The 22980-nt window shown below is 34.7% G+C and overlaps 1 protein-coding gene across 2 annotated transcripts in view; it reads left to right on the plus strand.

The window, feature by feature from the left end:
* METTL15 (methyltransferase like 15) overlaps positions 1 to 22980 on the plus strand; it is a 211540-nt gene continuing 188560 nt past the window's right edge. For both annotated transcript variants that reach the window (XM_043580853.1, XM_043580851.1), the window contains exons 1-2: positions 1 to 114; positions 3798 to 4084. In XM_043580853.1, coding sequence (XP_043436788.1) covers positions 3815 to 4084 — 270 coding nt within the window. In that variant the 5' untranslated portion in view covers positions 1 to 114; positions 3798 to 3814. The remainder of the gene's footprint in view (positions 115 to 3797; positions 4085 to 22980) is intronic.

Below are 22980 nucleotides of genomic sequence, written 5' to 3' on the forward strand. Positions count from 1 at the left end.
AAGTTTCCCCCAAGGCTGGGACCTAGACGTGCGCCAACTCGTGTTCTCTGGCACCGTAGTAGTGGTCGTCGCTGGCCCGAGTTAGAAGCCAACAGTGAATTCTTCGTGCCTCAGGTGAGGAGAAGGTGGCCGAGTCCCGGGAGCTCTCTTGGAGCTCACCCCAAGCCTTTGGGGGAACTTCCAGAGGTCGCTGAATTCGCCCAGGACAAAAGGAAACACGCCCTGCTCCCGCTTTCCCTCCTAAACACTCACTCATCCTGAGTTCAGAAGTTTGTGAACAGTTTTCCCTCCTCCGAGTATAATTCTTAGGCAAAAGGATGCATTCTTCCTGAACTTTAGAACCTCTTTCAGTTTGTCTCCATTCGGCTGCCAGCCTCCAGGCTGGGTTTTTGGCCTTAGGAATTAAGTTTTCGAACGTTTTTCTCCACTGGGAAAGCTGAGTGCTAAGATGGTAACGGCACCGTTGAGGAAGTAGTTTTCAAAGGTATCACTTCTGTACCCACAATTAAAGAGTAACCTGGCCAATTCCCTGCTTTCAACAGCTGAGACTGAACTTTGCTGGCAAAGCTAAAAGACTTACCTAGGAAACCAGAGTTGGCTCGAGCGGCCGGTTTCCCGTCTCTCTGCTTCCTTCCTGTGACCAGAGGGAAACTTTTAAAGGATCTTAAATCCTGTAGGGTGTTTGGTTCATAGCCAACTGCATGAGCGCTCTGGGTTATCTGGTAGGACACTGGGCTGCGGAAAGGAAAGGAACATCCTCCTTTAGAGCTTGTCCCCTTCCATTCTTGGGAGATAGTCAAGGAAACCACCAAAGAGGAAGATTATCTGAGGTCCTTTCTCCATGTTAACCCACGTTAGTAGCCAATTGCTGCATAATAAAATCTTCAGGCTTTGTACTTGAAACATAGTTGAGTAAATACATATAAATTGAATGCAAAAAGAAAAGAATTAACGGTTGGCAAAGGAAGCTTTTTTTTCTATTCTACTTGCTTTTCCTGTGCGGTTCTGATTCCTGTACTGGAATATTATAGAGATGTATAGATGTATGTATATCTATTTAAATATATATCATACATTTATCTAGGTATATATTTAAATATAAAAAATATGGATATAGGATTAAGCAATAGGATATTGGCTCTTTACAGAAAAAGTAATCCATGAGATACAACAAATATACAGTCAGTATAATTAAAGTGCCATGCAATTACATGGGTGCATTAAATAGAGCTAGTGGGCTGTGTTTGTAAAATAGAAGCTAAGATTAAAGGCTTGGGATACAGTTCTAGCTTTATGGCTTTCTAGGTATGTGACCTTTTGGCAAATTACTTCTCTGTTTTTCTCATCTGTAAAATAGAAATAATTATACTGTCTATCTCTAAGAGTTGTAAGGATAGAATGAGTTTAGTGGTATTTAGTAAGTGCTTAATAAATGTTAGCTTCTATTTTGAAAAATGTTAAAAACACTAGGTTTTGAGGGTAGTAGGGTTTACTTTGTATAAGCTTTCTTTTTTTATTTTTTTAAAGTTTTTTTTTTTTTTTAATGTTTATTTTTGAGAGAGAGAACCCTTGCGGTGCACATGCGTGGGGGAGGGACAGAGAGAGAGGGAAACAGGAACTCTGAAGCAGACCCCACACTGTCAGCACAAAGCCCTTACCTGGGACACAACCCACCATCCACTTAGCCATAGTTGGATGCTAAACCGAGTCACCCAGGTGCCCCTGTATAACTTTTCTGAAACAAATGAGGCATAATTAATAATTTGACTAATTTGAAACTGGTGAACATTGAAAACTTTACTTAAAACATTTAACCCCCCCCCCCCCCCCATATTTATCCTGTGTCACGTTTGCCACAAAATTCTGTGGATTATGCCTTAGGTAAAGTTGGCGTATTTTTAAGGTAACATCTTGTTGATACTATATTTATATAATATAAATGTATTTCTTTTCTAGTCATTACGTGTGGTCAACTTTTCACATCATTTTTCATTTTCTATTGCAAAAGGAAGGGAAGGCATATTTAAACAAGATATTTATGTTTCTTTTTCTTTTTTGGAGGTGGATATTTATGTGTCGAAGTATTTTGAGAATGTGGTTTTTGGTAGGGTCTGTCAGGCAGGCAAAATTTCCTAAAGCAAGTTTTGTTAAAAATATTAATTGTGTAGAATTATCCATCCATTCACTTTTTTTTTTTTTCAGAAAACACTAAGCACTGAGTGTGCATCTGCTTTTGTAGATAAAAAAGGTGTTATCTTATTTTTAAATAACTCCTAATCTATGAGGACTAAAAAACAGTGTTAACTCTGCATTTACTATAATAGTATTAAAAACATTGCTTACAACCTGTATAAAAAGCATAATGTTTTTAAAAAGTTTTCTGTTAATATATTTACATACTTTTTTCCTCTGCATTTAAGAGGTACAGATTGCAGAATAAAAAGGAACAAGTGTGAGAAAGTTAAGGAACTTAATATTTATTTTCTCGTTTTTTGGGGGCAAGGACAGACAGTTAAAACAAAGGTGAATACGAAATGCCAAAGTAGGCTCAGTTGAGTGTTTATAAGGTTAAAATTTATTTATTTATTTTTATAGATTTCCTAAGCTTTTTTTTTTAAGTGTTTATTTGTTTATTTATTATTTTTTTTTTTTTTAATTTTTTTTTTTCAACGTTTATTTATTTTTGGGACAGAGAGAGACAGAGCATGAACGGGGGAGGGGCAGAGAGAGAGGGAGACACAGAATCGGAAACAGGCTCCAGGCTCTGAGCCATCAGCCCAGAGCCCGACGCGGGGCTCGAACTCACGGACAGCGAGATTGTGACCTGGCTGAAGTCGGACGCTTAACCGACTGCGCCACCCAGGCGCCCCCTTATTTGTTTATTTTTGAGAAACACAGAGCAAGCAAGCAAGGTAGGGGCAGAGGGAAAGGGAGGGAGAGAATCCCAAGCGGGCTCTGTGCTGTCTGTGCAGAGCCTGAAACAGGGCTCGATCTCACAACTGTGAGATCATGACCTGAGCTGAAATCAAGAGTCAGGTGCTTAACTGACCGAGCCACCCAGGTGCCCCTGTAAAGTTATAATTTAAATTGAAACATGTTTCGCTGATACAGGCCATCGTGAGACAATCTTGTCAGAGCATATTCATAACAAGTCTGCAAGATTTTCACAGACAGTTTTACCTTTCTTTCTTTTTAGATAAACATATGTAACTTTTTCCAGGGACAGTTCCTCAAAGTTAAATTAAAGATGAAGATTTAGCATTATGAGAAAAAACAAATAGAAGAGCTTGAAGTGAAAGACTACCTGAACCTAAAATAGGATAATATTTATAATCCCTTCAATTATCCAGATAGTTTTTTCAAATAAACATTTCTAATGCACTGAATCCGTTCTTTAGACTTAATTAAAATTAGAAAAGTATAGTTCTGTGGTGCCTAGGTGGCTCAGTCAGTTAAAGTGCCCAACTTAGGCTCAGGTCATGATCTTATGGTTCATGAGTTTGAGCCCCGTGTCAGGCTCTATGCTGACAGCTCAGAGCCTGGAGCCTGCTTTGGATTCTGTGTTTCCCCCTCTCTCTACCCCTGCATCACTTGTGCTCTGTCTCTCTCTCTCTCAAAAATAAATAAACATTAAAAAAAAGTATATTTCAGAAAAATGATGACTTAATAAGCAGTTTTTACATTCCTAATAATTAACATGTTAATGATCTTAATAGTTTACCAGGCCATTTAAAAAAGTTATACAAAATTACATATTTTAAAAATCCAACAATCATGATATTTTTAATTTTTTCTAGATTGGTTGACCTACAAGATGCTTCGATACCCATATTTTTGTAAAATCTATAAAGAATTTCATTCATGCTGGTTGGAATCTGGCATATTTAATTTAGGTATCTGGCCAAAAAAAATACATGCTACAACAGAAAGATGTAATGAATATGAAGCCGAGGAGCAAACAGATCAAACTGGAGCTCAGGAGTTACATAGATCTCAAAATGGAGATTTTGAAGCTATGACTAAATTACATATCCCAGTAATGGTGGATGAAGTTGTTCGTTGTTTGGCACCACAAAAAGGCCAGGTAAGTTGATTAGTTTTTTTAATTTTTAACACTTTGAAAATTGAGATATTCACTTATCTTAATATTCACTATTTTAAAGCATATTATTCAGTGGATTTTAGTATATACACAAGGTTGTACAATCATCACTATCTAATTCAGGAACATTTTCATCACTTCAATAGGGAATCCCATATCCATTATCATTCACTCCGCATTGACCCCCTTCCTTTTGCTCCTGACAACTACTAATCTATTATTGTCTGTATGGAGTTGCCTAATCTGGAAATCTTATATAAATGGATTCATATTATATGTGGCCCTTTGCATTTGCTTTGTATTATTTAGCATGTATTCAAGATTCATCCATGTTATAGCATGTGCCTGTACTTCATTTCTTTTTTCCCTGAACAACATTGCATTTATGGATATACCACATCCTTTTTATCCATTCACTAATTGATGGCATTTGTGTGTCCACTTTTTGGCTACTGTGAATAATGCTGTTATGAACATTCATGTACAAGTTTTTGTAGGGACATATGTTTTCACTCAAGTATATACCTAGGAGTGGAATTGATGGGTCATATGATATTCTATGCTTAACTCATTGAGGATCTGCCATACTTTTTTACGGAGTTGATTAGTTTTGTCAAGTAACTGTTTTAAAAAGAACATTACATTGGCTGAGTGGTTTGGGTATGAAAACAATTCTAGCATAGCTTGAGAATTTTAGTATCTTTTTAAGAATGACTATAGACAAAGATAAGGATATGAATTCCTGTTTTCTTGTTTTGTTAGACTTTTCAACTACCCTGCTTTTTGATTTAGAGTTCTCCAGAGAAATAGGACCAACAGGATGTGTGTGTTTGTGTGGATGCATGTATATGTGTATGTACATGTGCATGTATGTGAGTACATATGTGTGTGCACACACATGCGTGAGGTGGAAAAGAGATTGAATGATTGATTTTGAGGAATTGAATCTGAGGAATTTATCTGAGGAATAGCAATCCTCAGTTAAAGAGGATTGGTAAGTCCAAAATGTGTACAGTAGGCTGACAGGCTGGAGACCCAAGTAAGAAATCTGAGTCCAAATTGAGTCTGCAATTTGCCAGCAGAATTCTTCTTGTTTTCAGGATGTCAGTCTTTGTTCTATTAAGGCTTTTCACTAATTGGATGGGACCACCCACATTATGGAGAGTAATCTGCTTTACTCAGTCCAGTAATTTAAAATTTAATCTCACTCCCCCCAAAAAAACCTTGACAGAAACATCCTGAATAATAATGTTTGGCCAAATGTCTGGGTATTATGGCCCAGCAAAGTTGACATAAAATTAACCATCATACTTGACTTATTTATAGTGTTGCTGGCAGGATTATATAAGGTTTTAGATACAAAAATGCTTTAAACTCTATAAAGAGATCACAAAAATGTTAGGTAATATAATATCCAATATGATAAAGCTAGAATTTCTGGAAATTAAGCTCATTCACAAGAGAGAAAAAAAAAAAAAAACCTTTTGTCATAGTAAATTTTCATCAGATGTGTTCTTATAACCTAATGCTGATACTTAGCTTACTGACTTCAGAAATATGATCTCTTATTTTAGAAGTTACTATTCCCTAAATCAGTTATGTACGTTTAAAAGTCACACCTTGGTTCTTTTCCAGGATATAGTGGCTTAATGGTTAAGAGCAAAGATTCTATAATTGGACTTCCTAGGTTTGAATCCGTCATCTAACACACAAGTGTGTACATACATTCACACACAGAGCTCTTTTTATTTTTTATTTATTTTTTTTTGAGACATGCTCAAGTTACATCAGATAGTTTTCATGAACTAAGTTCTAAGCTATACACATAAGGTATGCTGGAATGGGTGGATGTTGCTCATGTGAAAGCCATCATTAATATGACTTAGGTTGCTTTACCACAAAAATATTCATTTATCTTATCCTTAGGCAGTATATATATAACAAGGTAAATCCAGTATTCTTAGATGAGATTATGTGTACAAAGCACCTAGGTCAATGCTGTCATATAGTAGGGACTCTAAAGTATACATGAAAATATAAATTAAAAAATTGGATCAAACTTCCTGTTAAATATGACTTAAAATGAAATTCTCTTCATTTTCTGTAAAGATTCATAATGCAAGGATAGCAATTAATACCCATACCTTAATGTGAGTCTAAGAAAAAGTACATGTAAATATATATGATATATTTGAGATCTATAGGAGAGGGAAGGGGCAGTTAGTAAAAAAGTGGAACTGAATTTAGTGGCTTGAATTTGACCTCTGGAACCAGAAACTAAAGCTCGTTGTATAAATTTGCTGAAACTTAGTAACAAAAACTAAATATTTATTTTGTAATAACTAAAGTAGAAAAATAGCCAAACAAAAATAAACCCCACAAAGTCTCCTACTAAATCAGTATTGGATCTGCCTTTGTTCTAAAACCAAGTGGAATAAAATGAGACAATTTTACAACTTGATCTATCTTGCTGTTTCATTTGTTCAGGTTCCTGACAAATGTAATGTTGGTTTATTTTGACATTTCCATTGTTCTGATTTGAGTTGGGTTTTCTGGTAACTTTTTATAGAAAGTTTAATTTTATGAATGTTATATTTGAAAATTTTCATGTGAGGTACATTTAGAGACAACGTTATTTCTTACCTTTTCTGCTCTCTGGCAGACAGCTTTATTCACTATTCCCTTAATCTTCAAGTAATAAAGAACTGGTGACAGTTCTTGGACAGGAAAGGTCTTCATTTCTTCCAGAATCCATTATTTGCTTCTTTCTTCCTGAGCCTTTTCCCCCAAATCATTTTCTTTTGCAAACTATGAGTCATAGACTCACTTGTATCAATCACCCACATAATTATTGTTTTTCACATCACCTTCAATGGTGAATTAACAAATGAAAGTCTTGATCATAACAGGAACCTTAAAAATATCTAAATATAGTTTTCAATGAGGCCTTGTTCATTTAATAGTAATTTTTTTTTCTTTAACATTTAAAAGTTGCTTACTTCAAGCTAATTTGGGGGAATTTCTTCTATATCATAACCAATTTACTGTTATTAATTTATATTACTATTGCAAATACATGCAAAATATTTATAAATTTGGATTAAAAGAAAAAAAAAGTTCTTTCCTTTGGGAGGTATAGAAGGGATTGAATAAATTATAATTCTTTCTCCTTGGCAAGTTTCCATTATTTCATATTCTGGGTGAATAACTTTTTGTAAGAATATATTATTATAAAAATTTTTTCTTGCTTCTGGAGATGGTTTAGTGTTGGCTACTGTGGTCAGTTTTTCATTCCTAATTTCTGAAAAGTGGAGAAAAAGCATGACCCTGCCTAGTTGAAGATGGTAGCAATTTGGAGGATATTGGAGACTTGATATTTATTTTTTTCCTAGTAGTAGTGCCAGTTTAGTTTGGTGCCTTGGGGTTTCTGTGAGAGTGATAGGTTATGAGGCAGGTGATGGACATGCAAGGACTAGTACCAGTAGCTGTGTAATTTTGGGCAAGTAGCTTATCATGACTGTGCCTCAGATTCTTCATCTGTAAAATGGGGAAATATGACGTACCACCTGGTCACTGTAAGGATTAGGTGAGTTCACATATGTAAATTGCTTATAATGATATCTTCCAAGTAGTATGAACTCAATAAACATTAGCTGTTATTATTAGGGGGGATAGTAAGGGTCAGAGCTGGTAGCTAGCTAGATACAATAAAATTTAGGAAAAAAATACCAAGAGATAACAAAGGTGGAAACAAAAGTTCAGGAAAGGTGAAACCAATATGTCTGGAATTGAAAAAGTAGTTTCCTTTGCACTATTGAAGTCTCCTTATCGTCATATTTCTGGTCTTGAGTCAAATTTCACTTTATCAGGCAAATTTTTTCTAAGGCCCCAGAGGTGGCAGGTCTCCTTGTTATACATTCATTGAGTCATATGTTTTTCTTTCATAGCATTAATAATAATTGATAATTATAATTTTTTAATGACATTATTTGTTCAGTGGACATTTCTCCTAACAGACTGTCCTCTATGAAGTCATAGGTGTGTTTTTTGTTTTTTTGTTTTTCCATTATATCTCCAGTGCCTGGCACAGGCCTACAACATGGTGGGTTTTATAATGATTTTTTAAGTGAATGAGTAAAAGTCAAATTGAAGGACAGATGAGAGGCACAAATAAAAAGAATGTCCCTTGGGTACTAAGGTTGCTTCTTGGGCTCAAGACTTTATATGATTCCAACTTCAGTGTGACAGGCCTAGTCCCTGGTGAGGGAGTAGATACAAGGACTGAGAAAATGAGCTGATATCTAAACTGATGCAACTCAATTATGATAAATATCAGAGTAAGGTTGTAAGGTTGGTTTCATATGTACTCGAAATAATTATCTTGCTATTTTGATATTCTAACATTTAATATTAATTTCATAATTACTAGATTTACTGAAGTTGTCCCGGTATCAGTTATAATTTTCTTTATAAAAAGATTCATTATTCCCTGTATAATGGATTTTTCTTAAGATCAGGAGCAATATTTTACTTGAAAATCTTTATAATCTTTAATGTAGAGTAAACATCAAAGAGAAAATCCTGAGACTATATGTTTGCTGTCTTAAACAATTGAAGGCTGATTGGTCACAGAGAGGAGGAGTTTATTTTGTTTGATCTCAAATTATTTAAAAAGGAACTTTTCTGAGAGACAGGACCAGTGCCATAGCTCCTGTAGGGAGTTGCCTTTTTTTTTTTTTTTTTTTTTTTTTTTAGGAAGGACTATTAAAATTTCAGATGGAATGGACTGTCAAAATGTAGTGCTTCCTCTCCCATATATTTTTAAAAATTTTTTTTTTAAGGTTAATTCATTTCTCAAAGACAGAGAGAGTGTGAGCAGGGGAGGGGCAGAGAGAGAGAGGGAGACACAGTAGCTGAAACAGGCTCCAGGCTCTGAGCTGTCAGGACAGAGCCTGATGTGGGGCTTCAACTCATGGACCGCAAGATCATGACTTGAGCCAAAGTCGGACGCTTAACCGACTGAGCCACCCAGGTGCCCCTCCCATATTTTTTAAAGTATAGGTTTCTTTGAAGTAAATTTTTATTTTACATTGCATTCTACCAATTATTTGAAAAAAATAATGTTTCCATCTTAAAAAAATGAGGTAGCTAATTAAGTGAACTTTGCATCAAAATACTTTCTGCAGTGTGATACTTCCAGGGTTACACTGGTAAATATTTAGTGCCTGGTCTGAGAGTCAGGGTGTGGTGTAGCTTTAAAAACAAAAACAAGGGGCGCCTGGGTGGCTTAGTTGGTTAAGCGTCCGACTTCGGCTCAGGTCATGATCTCACAGTCCATGAGTTCGAGCCCCACGTCGGGCTCTGTGCTGACAGCTCAGAGCCTGGAGCCTGTTTCGGATTCTGTGTCCCTCTCTCTCTCTGACCCTCCCCTGTTCATGCTCTGTCTCTCTCTGTCTCAAAAATAAATAAACGTTAAAAAAAAAAACAAAAACAAAAAACCTTGATTTATTTTGTTTACAGATTTTCATGATATATGTATTCCTATTATAGGCCATTTCAGCCTACCAACCTAATGTCACTGTAGCCTTAGGGAGAAATATGAATAGCTGGTGCTCTTCAGCTGGTATGACCAATACCAGGTATGATTCTCATGATGCCATGAGATATCTGTGAATTATATAATGGCAGAATTTTTGCCTTACGTTTCTGAAAATCAGTATGGTCTGTAGAGTTCTTTTGTCTTTGTTCATTTGATGTTCCCTAGTTAAAACCTTTGTTTTATGTTTCTCTGCCCTAGGAAGTACCATGGTATAGCCATAGAATATTGTTTTTCATACATTTTTTAACAACAGAATTCTTTTTTCTCTCTCTAATAAATAATCCCAAATATAAGACAGATAAAAACAGCATTACATAGTGTAAATTTGTTTATATAATTTAGTTGTGACAGAGTCAGTTACGGAACAGAGGCATTTTGTTGAGTGCAAAACTTCAAAATCAACATCCGTGTCTTTTTTGGTTTTTTTTGCATAATTTCAAAAAATTTTTTAAATGTTTATTTAGTTTTGAGAAAGAGAGACAGAGCAAAAATAGGGGAGGGGCAGAGAGAGGGAGACACAAGATCTGAAGCTGTCTCCAGCCTGCTAGCTGTCAGCACAGAGCCCAGTGTGGGGCCTGAACTCACAAACTGTGGTGAGATTATGACTTGAGCTGAAGTTAGACACTTAACTGGCTGAGCCAGCCAGGTGCCTCCCCCACTTTTTTTTTAATTAAAAAAATTTTTTTTGTTTGCATAATTTGGATTCACAAAGGTAAATTATAATTTATAAAATGTAAATTTTTTTAAACAATCTTCCTGAAATCTGCTTAATTTTTTAAAAATTTATTTATTTTTATTTTATTTTAGAGAGAAAGTGTGTATGCAAGGGGGCTAGAGGGCAGGGGTGGGGGAGAATTCTAAGTAGGTTTCATGCTCCGTGTGAAGCCTGATGTGGGGCTCAGTCCCATCACTGTGAGATCATGACCTGAGTTGAAACCAAGAGTTGGACACTTAACTCACTGAGTCACTTAGGTGCCCCTCAGCTTAATTAGTAGTTAAATTGAGGTGGTAAGAGAATTTTTAATTAGATTAAAAAGGACACTATATATTAATAAATATTCATGTGCCTAGTGCCAGGCCATCAAATTATATGAAGCAAAACCTGACAGAATTTTTATTTTTATTTTTATTTTTATTTTTATTTTTATTTTTGAGAGACAGAGTGGGGGTGAGGGGCCAGAGAGAATCCCAAGCAAGTTCCATGCTTACCATGGAGCCTGACACGGACTCAGTCCCATGACCCTGGGATCATGACTGAGCCAAAATCAAGAGTTCAACTGACTGAGCCACTCAGCTGCCCCCAAACCTGACAGAATTAAAGGGAGAAATAGTGCTATGATAATAGTTAGAGATTTTAATACCTCACTCAAAATAGCCTCTCCAATAACGAGAACAAATATTAATAAAGAAGTAGAGGCTTTAACACAGTAAACTTACTAGGCTTAGCAGATGTATACAGAACACTCTACCCAAAAATAGCATACACGTTTGTCTCAAGTGCACGTGGGACATTTTCTGGGATAGAACATATGGTAACTGGAAAATTCATGAATTTGTGGAAATTAAACAACATACTCCTAAACAACTAAGAAGTCAAAGAAGATCAAAGAAGTCACAAGGGAAACTAGGAAATACTTAGGAATGAAAAAAAATACAACATACTAAAATTTATGGGACATAGTGAAATTTGTGCTAAGGGAGAAATTTATAAATTGCTTACATTAAAAATCAAGAAAGGTGCCAAATCTTCCATAACGTATATAAGCGCATTTTGTAACATATATAAATGTTGAATTGCTGTTGTACACCTCAAAGTAATATTGTATGTCAACTATACTTCAGTTAAGATCTCAAATCAACAATCTAAGTTTATAACTTAAGGAACTAAATAAAAAGAATAAATTAAACCCAAAGTTAGCCGAGGGAAAGAAATTAAAGATTAGAGCACTGTTAAATGATATAGGAAATAGAAAACCAATAGAGAAAATCAGTGAAGCCAGATTGAAGAGATCAGCACAATTGACAATCTTAGCTAGAGGGACAATTAAAAAAGGAAGAGATGGCCCAAATTACGAGAGTGAAAATGGGGACAATTACTACCAATTTTGCAGAAATAGGATTATATGAGAGCACTATGAACAGTTGTATGCCAACAAATTGGATAACCTAGGTGAACTAGACAAATTCGTAGAAACACAAAACCTACCAAGACTAGGGGCACCTGAGTGTATCAGTTGGTTGAGCGTCTGATTCTTGATCTCAGCTCGGGTATTGATTTTGGGGTCATAGGTTAGGGCCCTGTGTTAGGTTCCTTGCTGGGTGTGAAGCCTGCTTAAAAAACAAAACAACAACAACAAAAAAAACAACAAAACAAACCTACCAAACCTACTGAACCATGAAAAAATAGAAAATAAGGATAGAGCTATTACTATTCAGGATATTAAATCACTAATAAGAAAATCTATTGACAAAGAAAAGCCCTGGACCTGATGACTTCACTGGTGAATTCTACAAATGTTTAAAGAATAATTAATAGCACCTCAGGCTTTTCCAAACACGTTGAAGAGGAGGGAATACTTCCTAACTCATTTTATGAGGCCAGAATTATCTTATACCAAAGACACTACAAGAAAACTATAGCCCCAAGTCCCTTATAAACATGGACACTAAAATCCTCAACAGAATGCTAACAAAGAGAATTAGGTAGCATATTAAAAGGACCAGGTGGGCTTTATTCCTGGAATGCAAGGAGGGTTTAGCATACAAAAATTAATGTAATCTGTAATATCAACAGAATGAGAAAACCCACATCATTTCAATTGGTGCAGTAAAAGCATTTGACAAAATTCAACACCCTTTCATGATAAAACACTCAATAAACTAGAAATAGAAGGAAACTACCTTAACTTAACAAAAGTCTTAAATGAAAAACCTACAGTGAACATCATACTCAATAGTGAAAGACAAAGTGTTTCCTCTAAGCTTGGGAACAAGGCAAGGAAGTCTGCTTTCACCACTTCTGTTCAGCATAGTACTGGGAGTTCTAGCTAGAGCAGTCAGGCAAGAAAAAGAAAAGTTATCTGAATTGGAAAGGGGAAGTAAAATTATCTGCAGATGATGTGCTCTTGTATATAGAAAACTATATGGGCTCCCCCCCCCAACAAAAAAAAGGAAAAGAAAAAGAACCTATAAGAACAAATAAATTCAGTGAAGTAGCAGGATACAAAGTCAACACACAAAAATCACTGTACGTGAGCAATCAACCATCTGAAAAGGAAATTATAAAAACAGTTACATTTGCAATAGCATAAAAAATGCTTAGGAATTAACTTCACCAAAGAGGTGAAAGACTTGTACACTGAAAACTATAAAACATTGCTGAAAGAAATTAAAGAAGGCCTAACAAAAATGAAAAACATCCTGTATAAATGATTAGAACACTTAATATTGTTAATGTCAATACTATCCAAAGGAATCTACAGATGCAATGCATTCCTTATCGAAGTCCCAATGATGTTTTTGAAGAAATAGATAAATCTGTCCTAAGATTTATATGGAATCTCAAGGGATCCTGAAGGGTCAAAACAATTTTGAAAAAGACAAAACTGGGGGCGCCTGGGTGGCGCAGTCGGTTAAGCGTCCGACTTCAGCCAGATCATGATCTCGCGGTCCGTGAGTTCGAGCCCCGCGTTGGGCTCTGGGCTGATGGCTCAGAGCCTGGAGCCTGTTTCCGATTCTGTGTCTCCCTCTCTCTCTGCCCCTCCCCCCGTTCATGCTCTGTCTCTCTCTGTCCCAAAAATAAAAAAATAAACTTGAAAAAAAAAAAAGAAAAAGACAAAACTGGAGGACTCATACTTTGTTACTTCAAAATTACTACAAAGCTACTGTAATCAAAACTGGTACTAGTGTAAAGTCAGGCATGTAAACAAATGGAATAGACTAGAGAGCCCAGAAATAAACCCCTAAATTTATGGTCAAATGATTTTTAACAAAACCATTCAAGTACCAAAACCATTCAAGAGGGAAAGGGCAGTCTTCAACAAGTGGTGCTGGAAAACTATATCCACATGCAGAAGGATGAAGTGGAACCCTTCCCTAACACCATATACAGAAATCAACTCAAAAAATGGATCAAAGATTTAAATATAACACCTAAAACCATACAATTCTTAGAAGAAAACATAAGACAAACCTTTATAACATTGGATTTGGCAGTGATTTCTTGGATATAATACCAAAGGCACAGGTAGCAAAAGAAAAAAAATAGACAAATTGTACTTTATGAAAATTAAAAAACAAATTGTGCATCAAAAGACACTATCCACAGAGTAAAAAGGCAGCCCACAGAATGGCAGAAAATATTTGCAAATCATATATCTGATAGGAGTTTAATATCCAGAATATATAGAGAACTTCTAAAACTTAACAGCAAAACAACCCAATTCAAAATGGACTTGAAAAGACATTTCTCCAAAGATGATATCTGAATGAAAATACGCTTGATATCACTAATCATTTGGGAAATGCAAGTCAAAACCACAATGAGGTTTAACCTCATACCCATTAGATGGCTACTATCCAAAAAACTCCAGAAAACCAGTGTTGGTAAGGATGTAGAGATATTGGAATCCTTGTGTTTTGTTGGTGGGAATGGAAAATGGTAGAACTGCTGTGGAAAGTAAGATGGTGTTTCCACAAAAAATTAAAAATAGACTTACTGTATGATTCAGCAATTACACTGAGAGAGGGAGACACAGTGGGTATATATGCAAGAGAATTGAAAGAAGGTTCTTGAAGCAGTATTTGTATACCCATGTTTATTGCAGCATTATTCACAAAAACTAAAATGTGGATTTAACTCAAGTTTTCATTAATGGATAAATGGATAAACAAAATGTGGCATATATATACAGGGAGTGTTATTCAGCCTTAAAAAGGGAAACAATTCTGCTGTTTTCAACAGCATGGATGAGTCTTGAAGACATTTTGCTAAGTGAAATAAGCCAGTCATAAAAAGATACTAGATGATTGTGCTTGCGTGAAGTATTTAGTGTAGTCAGAGTTATAAAGACTGAAAGAATGGTAGTGGCCAAGGGTTGGGAGGAATAGGGAGTTATTGTTCAATTGGTACAGAGTTTCAGTTTGATAAGATAAAATAAGTTATGTAGGTGGATGGGGGTGATGGTTGCACAGCATTATGAATGTATTTAATATCTACCATTGAATGTATACTTAAAAATGGTTAATATGGTAAGTTTTTTTCTTATGTGTATTTTAGCACAATAAAACTGTTTTTAAAGCAAGTTACCTTTTTGAAGAAAGCACAGTTCTTATATTACTTTATGGTTCTAGGTATAGACGATTGTCTAATATGAAGCTTGCAAGTAAAATGAATTTGTCGCTTTTTTATTTTTCTTTTGCAAATTTTATACTTGCAGATTTTTATTTTTTAAAAAAAAAATTTTAATGTTTATTTTTGAGGGAGAGAGAGAGACAGAGCTCAAGTTGGGGAGGGGCAGAGAGAGAGAGACAGACAGACAATCTGAAGCAGGCTCCAGGTTCTGAGCTAACAGCACAAAGCCTGTATACTTGCAGATTTTTCTATGTGTACTTCCAAAATATGTCTTTAATATATATTTAAGAATCTTATTAGTACTGAATTTCATGATTAGCTTTGTGCTTATTATATGTAATATTTTATTAGTGACATTTATTTTGTTATCTTTCACTTGAACTATTAAGCATTTATAGAAAGCTACACTACCTGATGATGTGATGAACATACTGTTAAAGTATTTAAAATCTTATAGGGAGTCAACAGTAGTAAACGTAAAATAGACAAATGTTAAATCCGTATATTTTTTGATCATTTATTAAAATATTTTCTTTACAAATATTTTTAAATTTTTTTTAACGTTTATTCATTTTTGAGAGGCAAGCATGAGCTGGGGAGGGGCAGAGAGAGAGGGAGACACAGAATCCAAAGCAGGCTTCAGGCTCTCAGCTGTCAGCACGGAGCCCGATGTGGGGCTCGAACCTAGGAACCATGAGATCATGACCTGAGCCGAAGTCAGTTGCTTAACAGATTGAGCCACCCAGGTGCCCCTTCTTTTCAAATATTCTCAATAAAATTTATCGTTTATGAAAATGTTAATGTGTATTATTAGTAAATCCCATCTACTTAGACTGTCAAATTTAGAAATTCCTCTTAGAGTTTTGAGGTGGAGCATATGGGAGTATGGAACCCAGTGGTAAATTTAATACAATGTTTTCAATGGGAATTTATATAGTTAATGTTATTTATAAAATGCTTGCTTGTGTTTTGTTATAAAAAATGTTGAGAATTGATGCAGAAAGAAGTTTTCTGGTTACTTTTTAAATTTTTACTGGGTATATATAAAGGAATAAAGCTTTTGTAACGAAATGAGCTATTCAGTCATACCTAAAATGTTAGTTTCTTTAACAATTCCTTAAAAGTTTTTGATATAAATGTGTCACTTAAAACTAAAAGGAAAATAACTTGTTTATGCTTATTTTTCATAATGATATACTATTTAAAATACTTATTTTACATATATGTATTTTTGTACACATTTATGTAAATGATACATATATTAATTTTCATATTGAAATCTTTAATAAGTGCTGTATATTTCTTGCATGTATATCCACCCTTTCCTTTAAGTTCAACATCCATGAGAATATTCTTGCTTTTTTACCAGCGAATTAATGCATTTTTATCACTGAATATAATTTTTTTCATTAGAGTTTACAATCAAATTAAAGAGGGCATAGGAAGAAATAAGGCCAATTACTTAACTTGATTGTTTGGTCTATCCAATGTCTTCACATTATCGTCCTACAATTTGGTCATTTTTGTAGTCCAGAAGCTGAATCTTTATTACATTGTTACTATTAAAATATAAGAATAAAGATTTTTAAATTTTAAATTCATCTTAAATGATAGTCAGGAACTACAGTTTTAAAAATCACTGGTCCAGTTAAAACCCCCCAAATAAATATGTTTCTGTGGTTGTGAAAAATGATGTTCCACCATGTCTAAAAGTCAGCTTTATGTACTGATTTTTAAAATTTACTTAAGAGTCATTCTTTTAGTTCAGTAAATAGAGACCCAGGAAGAAAACAGAGGTCCATTCTAGAATGGAAGCTCAAAGAAAACAGGAGAAATAGGACTTTTTTTGTTCCCAAAACACATTCTCATGAGTCATCCTGGGTACTGGTTACTCTCTATTTAGGTCAGTCAGCACTAGTCCTTAATCAATAGTCTAATCATAGTTACTGCAAGAGGCTAGGTTCAGTGGTTCTCTCTTTTCCTATTGTTTTTCTAAGTCCCATACTGTTTTTAAGAGTGGTAGGAAGTATACCTTGACCTTGTAAGTTCTCATAATATTTTATTTTATTCTTCCTACACTACTTTCTCCTCATATAACAAACTACTGAGCTGTAAGTAGCATACTTAAAATGTTATTTTATAATAAACCAAGTTGCAAAGCTTTATGATGACTCATCTTCTTGTAATGTTCTGTGAACCCTCTCTCTCTTCTTTTTTGCGGGTGCTAGTTTTTGTTTCTCTTGGGTGAAACAAATACCATTTACCAGGAGGTAATGTGCCTTTAAAGGTTTTATTTACTTTGATGAATGTCGTTTTAGAAAGTGTTTATGTGCATTTTTTTATAGTTACTTATTTTTCTTCTTGTTCTGTGTAAACATTGCACTTGTTTGGTCCTCAGTATATGAGATGTCATTATATCACATTTCATACTAATTTAAGCATATATTTTATCTTTGTCATATTTTCTCTGAGTGGCATACAGTATTTTTCTATATTTATAATTAAATTTCCAAATAAAACCTAGCTTTTTCTTTTGTTGTATGTTTTTTTTCTTTCTGGAAAGCAAGAAAGTTAACTCTGGATATTGAATATATTCATAAAGATGGAGGTTTTTCCACATGAGGCCAGTGTTTGCTAGGAGGAATATTATTAATAATAATAGCATAGAATTATGTAAGATTTTAATGTTGGCAAAGCACTTTCATATATTGTCTGTGCTTTTCATTAGGTCTGATCTCAGTAGCTTTTTGTACAAAGTACCATGTTAAATGTAGAAAGTAGGAAAGGAAATATTTCCAGTGCTGTGCTACTGGAACCATGTAGTAATAAATGATATTTGTTGGATTTGAATGCTTCTAGCTAATAATCAGATTATGCAGTATGCTTTTTAACTCCACTATTAGTGTTAGTTCCCTTGTATCTAGTGTTCAGACTACAAGATCTTCAGGATCTGTATTTGGTCCCTTAATCCCTTACGTCAGCCATTTTGGCCTAATATCCTTAGAAAATAGATAACTAGTTTCCCAAGCACTCTAGGGACTATGTTAGTACTCAGTCATTCAGAGCACATTATGCTGCTTTTGCCATCACAACACTCTGCAAGGGGTCCTGACACATCTCTTTGGTCTACTTTCTAGGTTTTTCAGAGCTTGTTTCAAGATCGATCTTTCATTCTGGCAAGGAAACCTTGTATTTCTAATGACAGGAGAGGGAGGTATATTCATGTAAAAAAGGTATAGGATAAATTGACTAGAGCCATTAAGTGACTAAGGCTTAGAAATGAAGGTGGAGGGAAAGGATAGGGTCAAGGGAAGGAAACTGTTAAGAGGATGATTTGAAGAACAGTATTAATACTAAAGAGAGAAACAGCTTCATGAATTTCCATCTTTTATATGTTTTCAGTTCGTTCTCCTACACCTTACTACCATATGCCTCTTCTCTGTGTTTTGATTTTACTGTTTATTTGCAGCAGAAATCATGAAAAAATTGAGTTTATTCTCCCCCACCCCCTTTTTAAAAATGACCTTCATAATTGTCCTATGAAGACTAACTTTTACACCAATATAGGATATCATCACTAAGATGATTTCTTCTTTGAGCCATATGTATGAAACCAACATTGTTAAATAGAAGGACTTCCTCTGCATCCTTGCCAACACCTGTTGTTTCTTTTTGTTAAGTTTACCATTCTGACTGGTGTGAGGTGATATCTCACTGTAGTTTGGATTTGTATTTCCCTGACAATCAGTGATGTTGAACATCTTTTCAAGTATCTGTTGGCCATCTGCATGTTTTCTTTGGAAAAATGCCTGTTCGTGTCTTCTGTCCATTTTTTAACTGGATTATTTGGTTTTTGGGTGTTGAGTTTTATAAGTTCTTTACATATTTTGGGTATTGGCCCTTTGTCAGATGTGTCATTTGCAAATATCTTCTCCCATTCCGTAGGTTACATTTTACTTTTGCTGATTGTTTTTTTCACTGTGCAGAAGTTTTTTTATTTTTGATGAAGTCCCAATAGTTTGTTTCCCTTGCCTCAGGAGACATATCTAGTAAGAAGTTGCTATGGCCGATGTCAGAGAGGTTACTGCCTGTGCTCTCCTCTAGGATTTTAATGGTTTCCTGTCTTACATTTAGGTCTTTAATCCATTTTGAATTTGTTTTCATGTGTGGTATAAGAAAGTGGTCCGGTTTCATTCTTTTTCATGTTGCTGTCCAGTTTTCCCAACACCATTTGTTGAAAAGACTATCTTTTTTCCATTGGATGTTTTTTCCTGCTTTGAACCACAACCCATATAGTTGTGGGTCTATTTCTGGGTTTTCTATTCTGTTCCATTGATGTTTGTGTCTATTTTTGTGCCATTAAAATACATGTATTTGTAAATGTATGTGTAGAATCATATGGGAATAGCTGTATGCTTCACACTCTGAAACCACGGTGTATAATGCCTTTCAAGTGTCATCTTCTTTCATTAGAAGTTTCTACACATATGTGTAGACATATATGTGAAAGCTATATGCTTAGCTGTGTATAAACTGTTATTCAAATGCTTAGCTGTGTATAAACTGTTATTCAAATAACACCTTCTTTCATTGATATGTATGTTTGTAAACATATGTTTGAAACACGTGGGAATAGACCTATTCTTACCTGAATGAAACTACACAGTATGTAATGCGTATTTCAAGTAACAACAACGACAAAAAGAAAGACTTGATTTTACTTCAGTTTAAAATGATCAAAATGGTGAATCACTTTAATGAATGAACCAATTTCTCTTGCTAAGGAGGATTACTGTAGAATTTAAATACAAAATGAGATTTTTAGAAATGAGAATAGAGATACCAATGAGAGAGAAATGTTTTATAATGTTTTCTTGTGTTAGTGATTATTTTTGTAATATGTTAGTAACAGAAACTGCCCAGATTTTTCTAAAGTTACAAAGTTTTCCCCTGAAAAGCCATTAGCTTAAAGCATGATTCATAACATACAAAACAAAAAAATTATTTCGGGATTCATTCAAAGTATATATTAGAAATTCTTTGAGAAATGTATATCAGGGACATTTAGTCAGTTCTGCTTAACGTGACTATGCCTTCTGAAAGCCAGAGGTGAGAAGTGGTGTTGTGTCAGATTCTTCAGTTCCTGTAAAATCTTCCATAAGTAGATTGACACTACTGTGGCTCTATTATGCTGAATGTATTATTTCTGAACCTTTTGCAATTGGTATCCATCTAAAACTAACATTTTTTGTTTGTTCATTTTATTTTCTGTGTGTTCTGTTCTGAATTTTTTAATTACACCCAAGCTATCTTACTTGACACATTTGGTTTTATAATTATACATGGGAAAAAAATCCAAAAAGTAATTGTTTTTATAAATGATTAATGAATGACTTTTGCCAGAATTATTTTTTCTGAAGATGTAACCATAAAAATTAGAAAGTTCTTTTGTTCATGGCTAATCAATAAATATTTATTGACCAACTGCTTGGATATGCCTCAGTCTATTTGGACTGCTATAACAAAACTCTATAGATTGGGTAGTTTATAAACAACATACATTTATTTCTCACAGTTCTGGAGGTTTAAGTTCAGGATCTTGATGCCAGCATGGTAGGACAAGGGACTTCTTCCTGGTTCATTGCAGGCACCTTCTTGCTGTGTCCTCACATGGTGGAAGGGGCTAGGGATCTCTCTGCAGGTTCTCTTAAGGCACCAATCCCATTTATAAAGGCTCCATCCTCATGATTTAAGCACTTCCCAAAGGCCTCACCTCCTAATACCATCATCTTTGGGGGTTAGGATTTCAACATAAGAATTTGGGGTAGATACAAACATTCAGAGCATAGCAAGGTACACATTTTTCTTCCATTTGAGGAAACAAGAATATAATCTGGTACCCACCAAAAATAGCTTAGAGTTTCCTATTGAAGGTAAGAGAGAAGCAGCCTAGGTTTCAGGATAGGAGACTGTTGACAAAACTAATATTAAATGATATATCAAAGTTAATATAGATTTTCATTTTGCTGAAATAGGAGCAAACTCTAATTGAGTTATGATCTGCAAAGGCAGATATTCATTTGTATGGTGATATGAAAACTAAGATATTAATTTATGTTTTAAATAGGATTCAATATTGCATTTCTGTCTAGTTCATTATGTCAGTTTAAGATGTTAACCACAGTGTTGCATACCTCGGGCCCTTTTCACTGTACTTCTATGATAATGGGAAAACAAGAACTAACTAATTAAATGAGAAAACAAACCATAGCTAACACTTATGTTTGATTTTGAATTAGGGTGATTGCACATTTAGTTACCACCTTAAGTATTATAACTGTTTTTGTTCACTTGTTTTGTATTGGTTTTTGGATAAAAGTCTTCTAAAATCTGATCTTTCAAAAATGCAAACTTACTTACCTTAGAATATATGCATTTAAGTTAAACTTTTCTTAATTGACTTATGGTAGTAATTTTCAATATTCTTTTTCTGTTCTGTGTAACAGTGATATTCTTAGTGCTTTAATTTCTCCCTTATCTAAATCCCTACATGGCTATGTATTTCTATATGCCTTTTTTTTTAAATTATTTCTGCAGGTGTTCATTTTGTAGTATGCAGACTTACAGCAAGAGCTACATACTTACTTACAACATAGAGCTAATCTAAGCAAATTGGGGAGTTTGTAGGTGAAAGTAGATAACACATTTATTGAGTCAAAAAAAAAAAAGCCTCAAATACTCATCGCCTAGTTATCCACATGACTGGCTTCCTTACTACTGGTCTTTCTTTAAAAAACACCTTTTTAGAGACCCCCTTCCCTGGCTACCCTATCTAAAATTTCAGCTACCACCCCCCCAATAGTTGATGTCCTCTTTTCTTGCTTTTCTTTTTCTTCAGCACTTATCACTAATATGTATGGTATATATTTAATTTTCATCTTGCTTCTTAACTGTCTGTTGCCCTTGTCTTATACCCTTCCTCTGTGGAATCCTAGAATATAAGCTTCATGAAAGCTTGGATTTTGGCTGGGTTTTACAACCCTATCCTCAGCCCTGAAAACAATGTATGGCACATAGAAGGTGCCCCATAAATATTTTTTGAAATAATTACTGAATGGAGGAATGAAAAGAAAGATGCTAGTAAGAGAGATGTTAAGGAGAGAGATGTGGCAAGTGGTTGGATGAAGACCAAAATTAATGAGTAGTGATGGTTGTGGAGTTGGAGAGGAATGGATAGATCTGAGAGATATTTAGGAGGTAAAAACACTGGATGAAACTGATACTTATTAAAACACTATTTATATGTTAGATACTGTGTTAGGTAATGGGGATACAGAAAAGAAATAACCTGTGGTAAAAGAGCTCTCTGGAATAAATGTATCTATTTTAGAGATAATGTATAGATTGCTTTGGGATAATAGTAAGGAAATACTTCTGCCTGGTGTTTCACAGAAGATATGGAAAGCTAATATACATTTTCAGAGTTTTCTAAGTGGATAAGTAGAGGAAAGGCATTCTAGCTAGAGAGAACTATTTGTAGAAAGGCAAAAAGGCAAGAGAAGGCAACATTTGTTCAGGGAGGCAAAAGTTCAGAACATGAAGGAATGTCTAAGGAATGCTAATAACATAGGAACTTTATCCTGTTGGAGATTGGAAACATTGGTCATTTCCTCTTTCTCATTACCTTCAGGTTGGTGTGGAATCTGAAGTTAAAACTCATTCGGGGGTAGAGATGGAAAGATGGACAGTTGGGTTTGATGAGATAAGGTTTTCATTTGAAATGTTCACCAGCAGAAAGAAGAGACTAGAAAGAGGTAGGTACTAGATATGGAGATTGAATATATCACACAAGTGATATTTAAACCCTTGAGAATAGATATGATTGTTAAGGCAGATAAAAGAGGTTCTTGGATAACACATTAAATA

This window comes from Prionailurus bengalensis, chromosome D1 (genome assembly GCF_016509475.1).
Source record: "Prionailurus bengalensis isolate Pbe53 chromosome D1, Fcat_Pben_1.1_paternal_pri, whole genome shotgun sequence".
NCBI classification, from domain to species: Eukaryota; Metazoa; Chordata; class Mammalia; order Carnivora; family Felidae; genus Prionailurus; species Prionailurus bengalensis.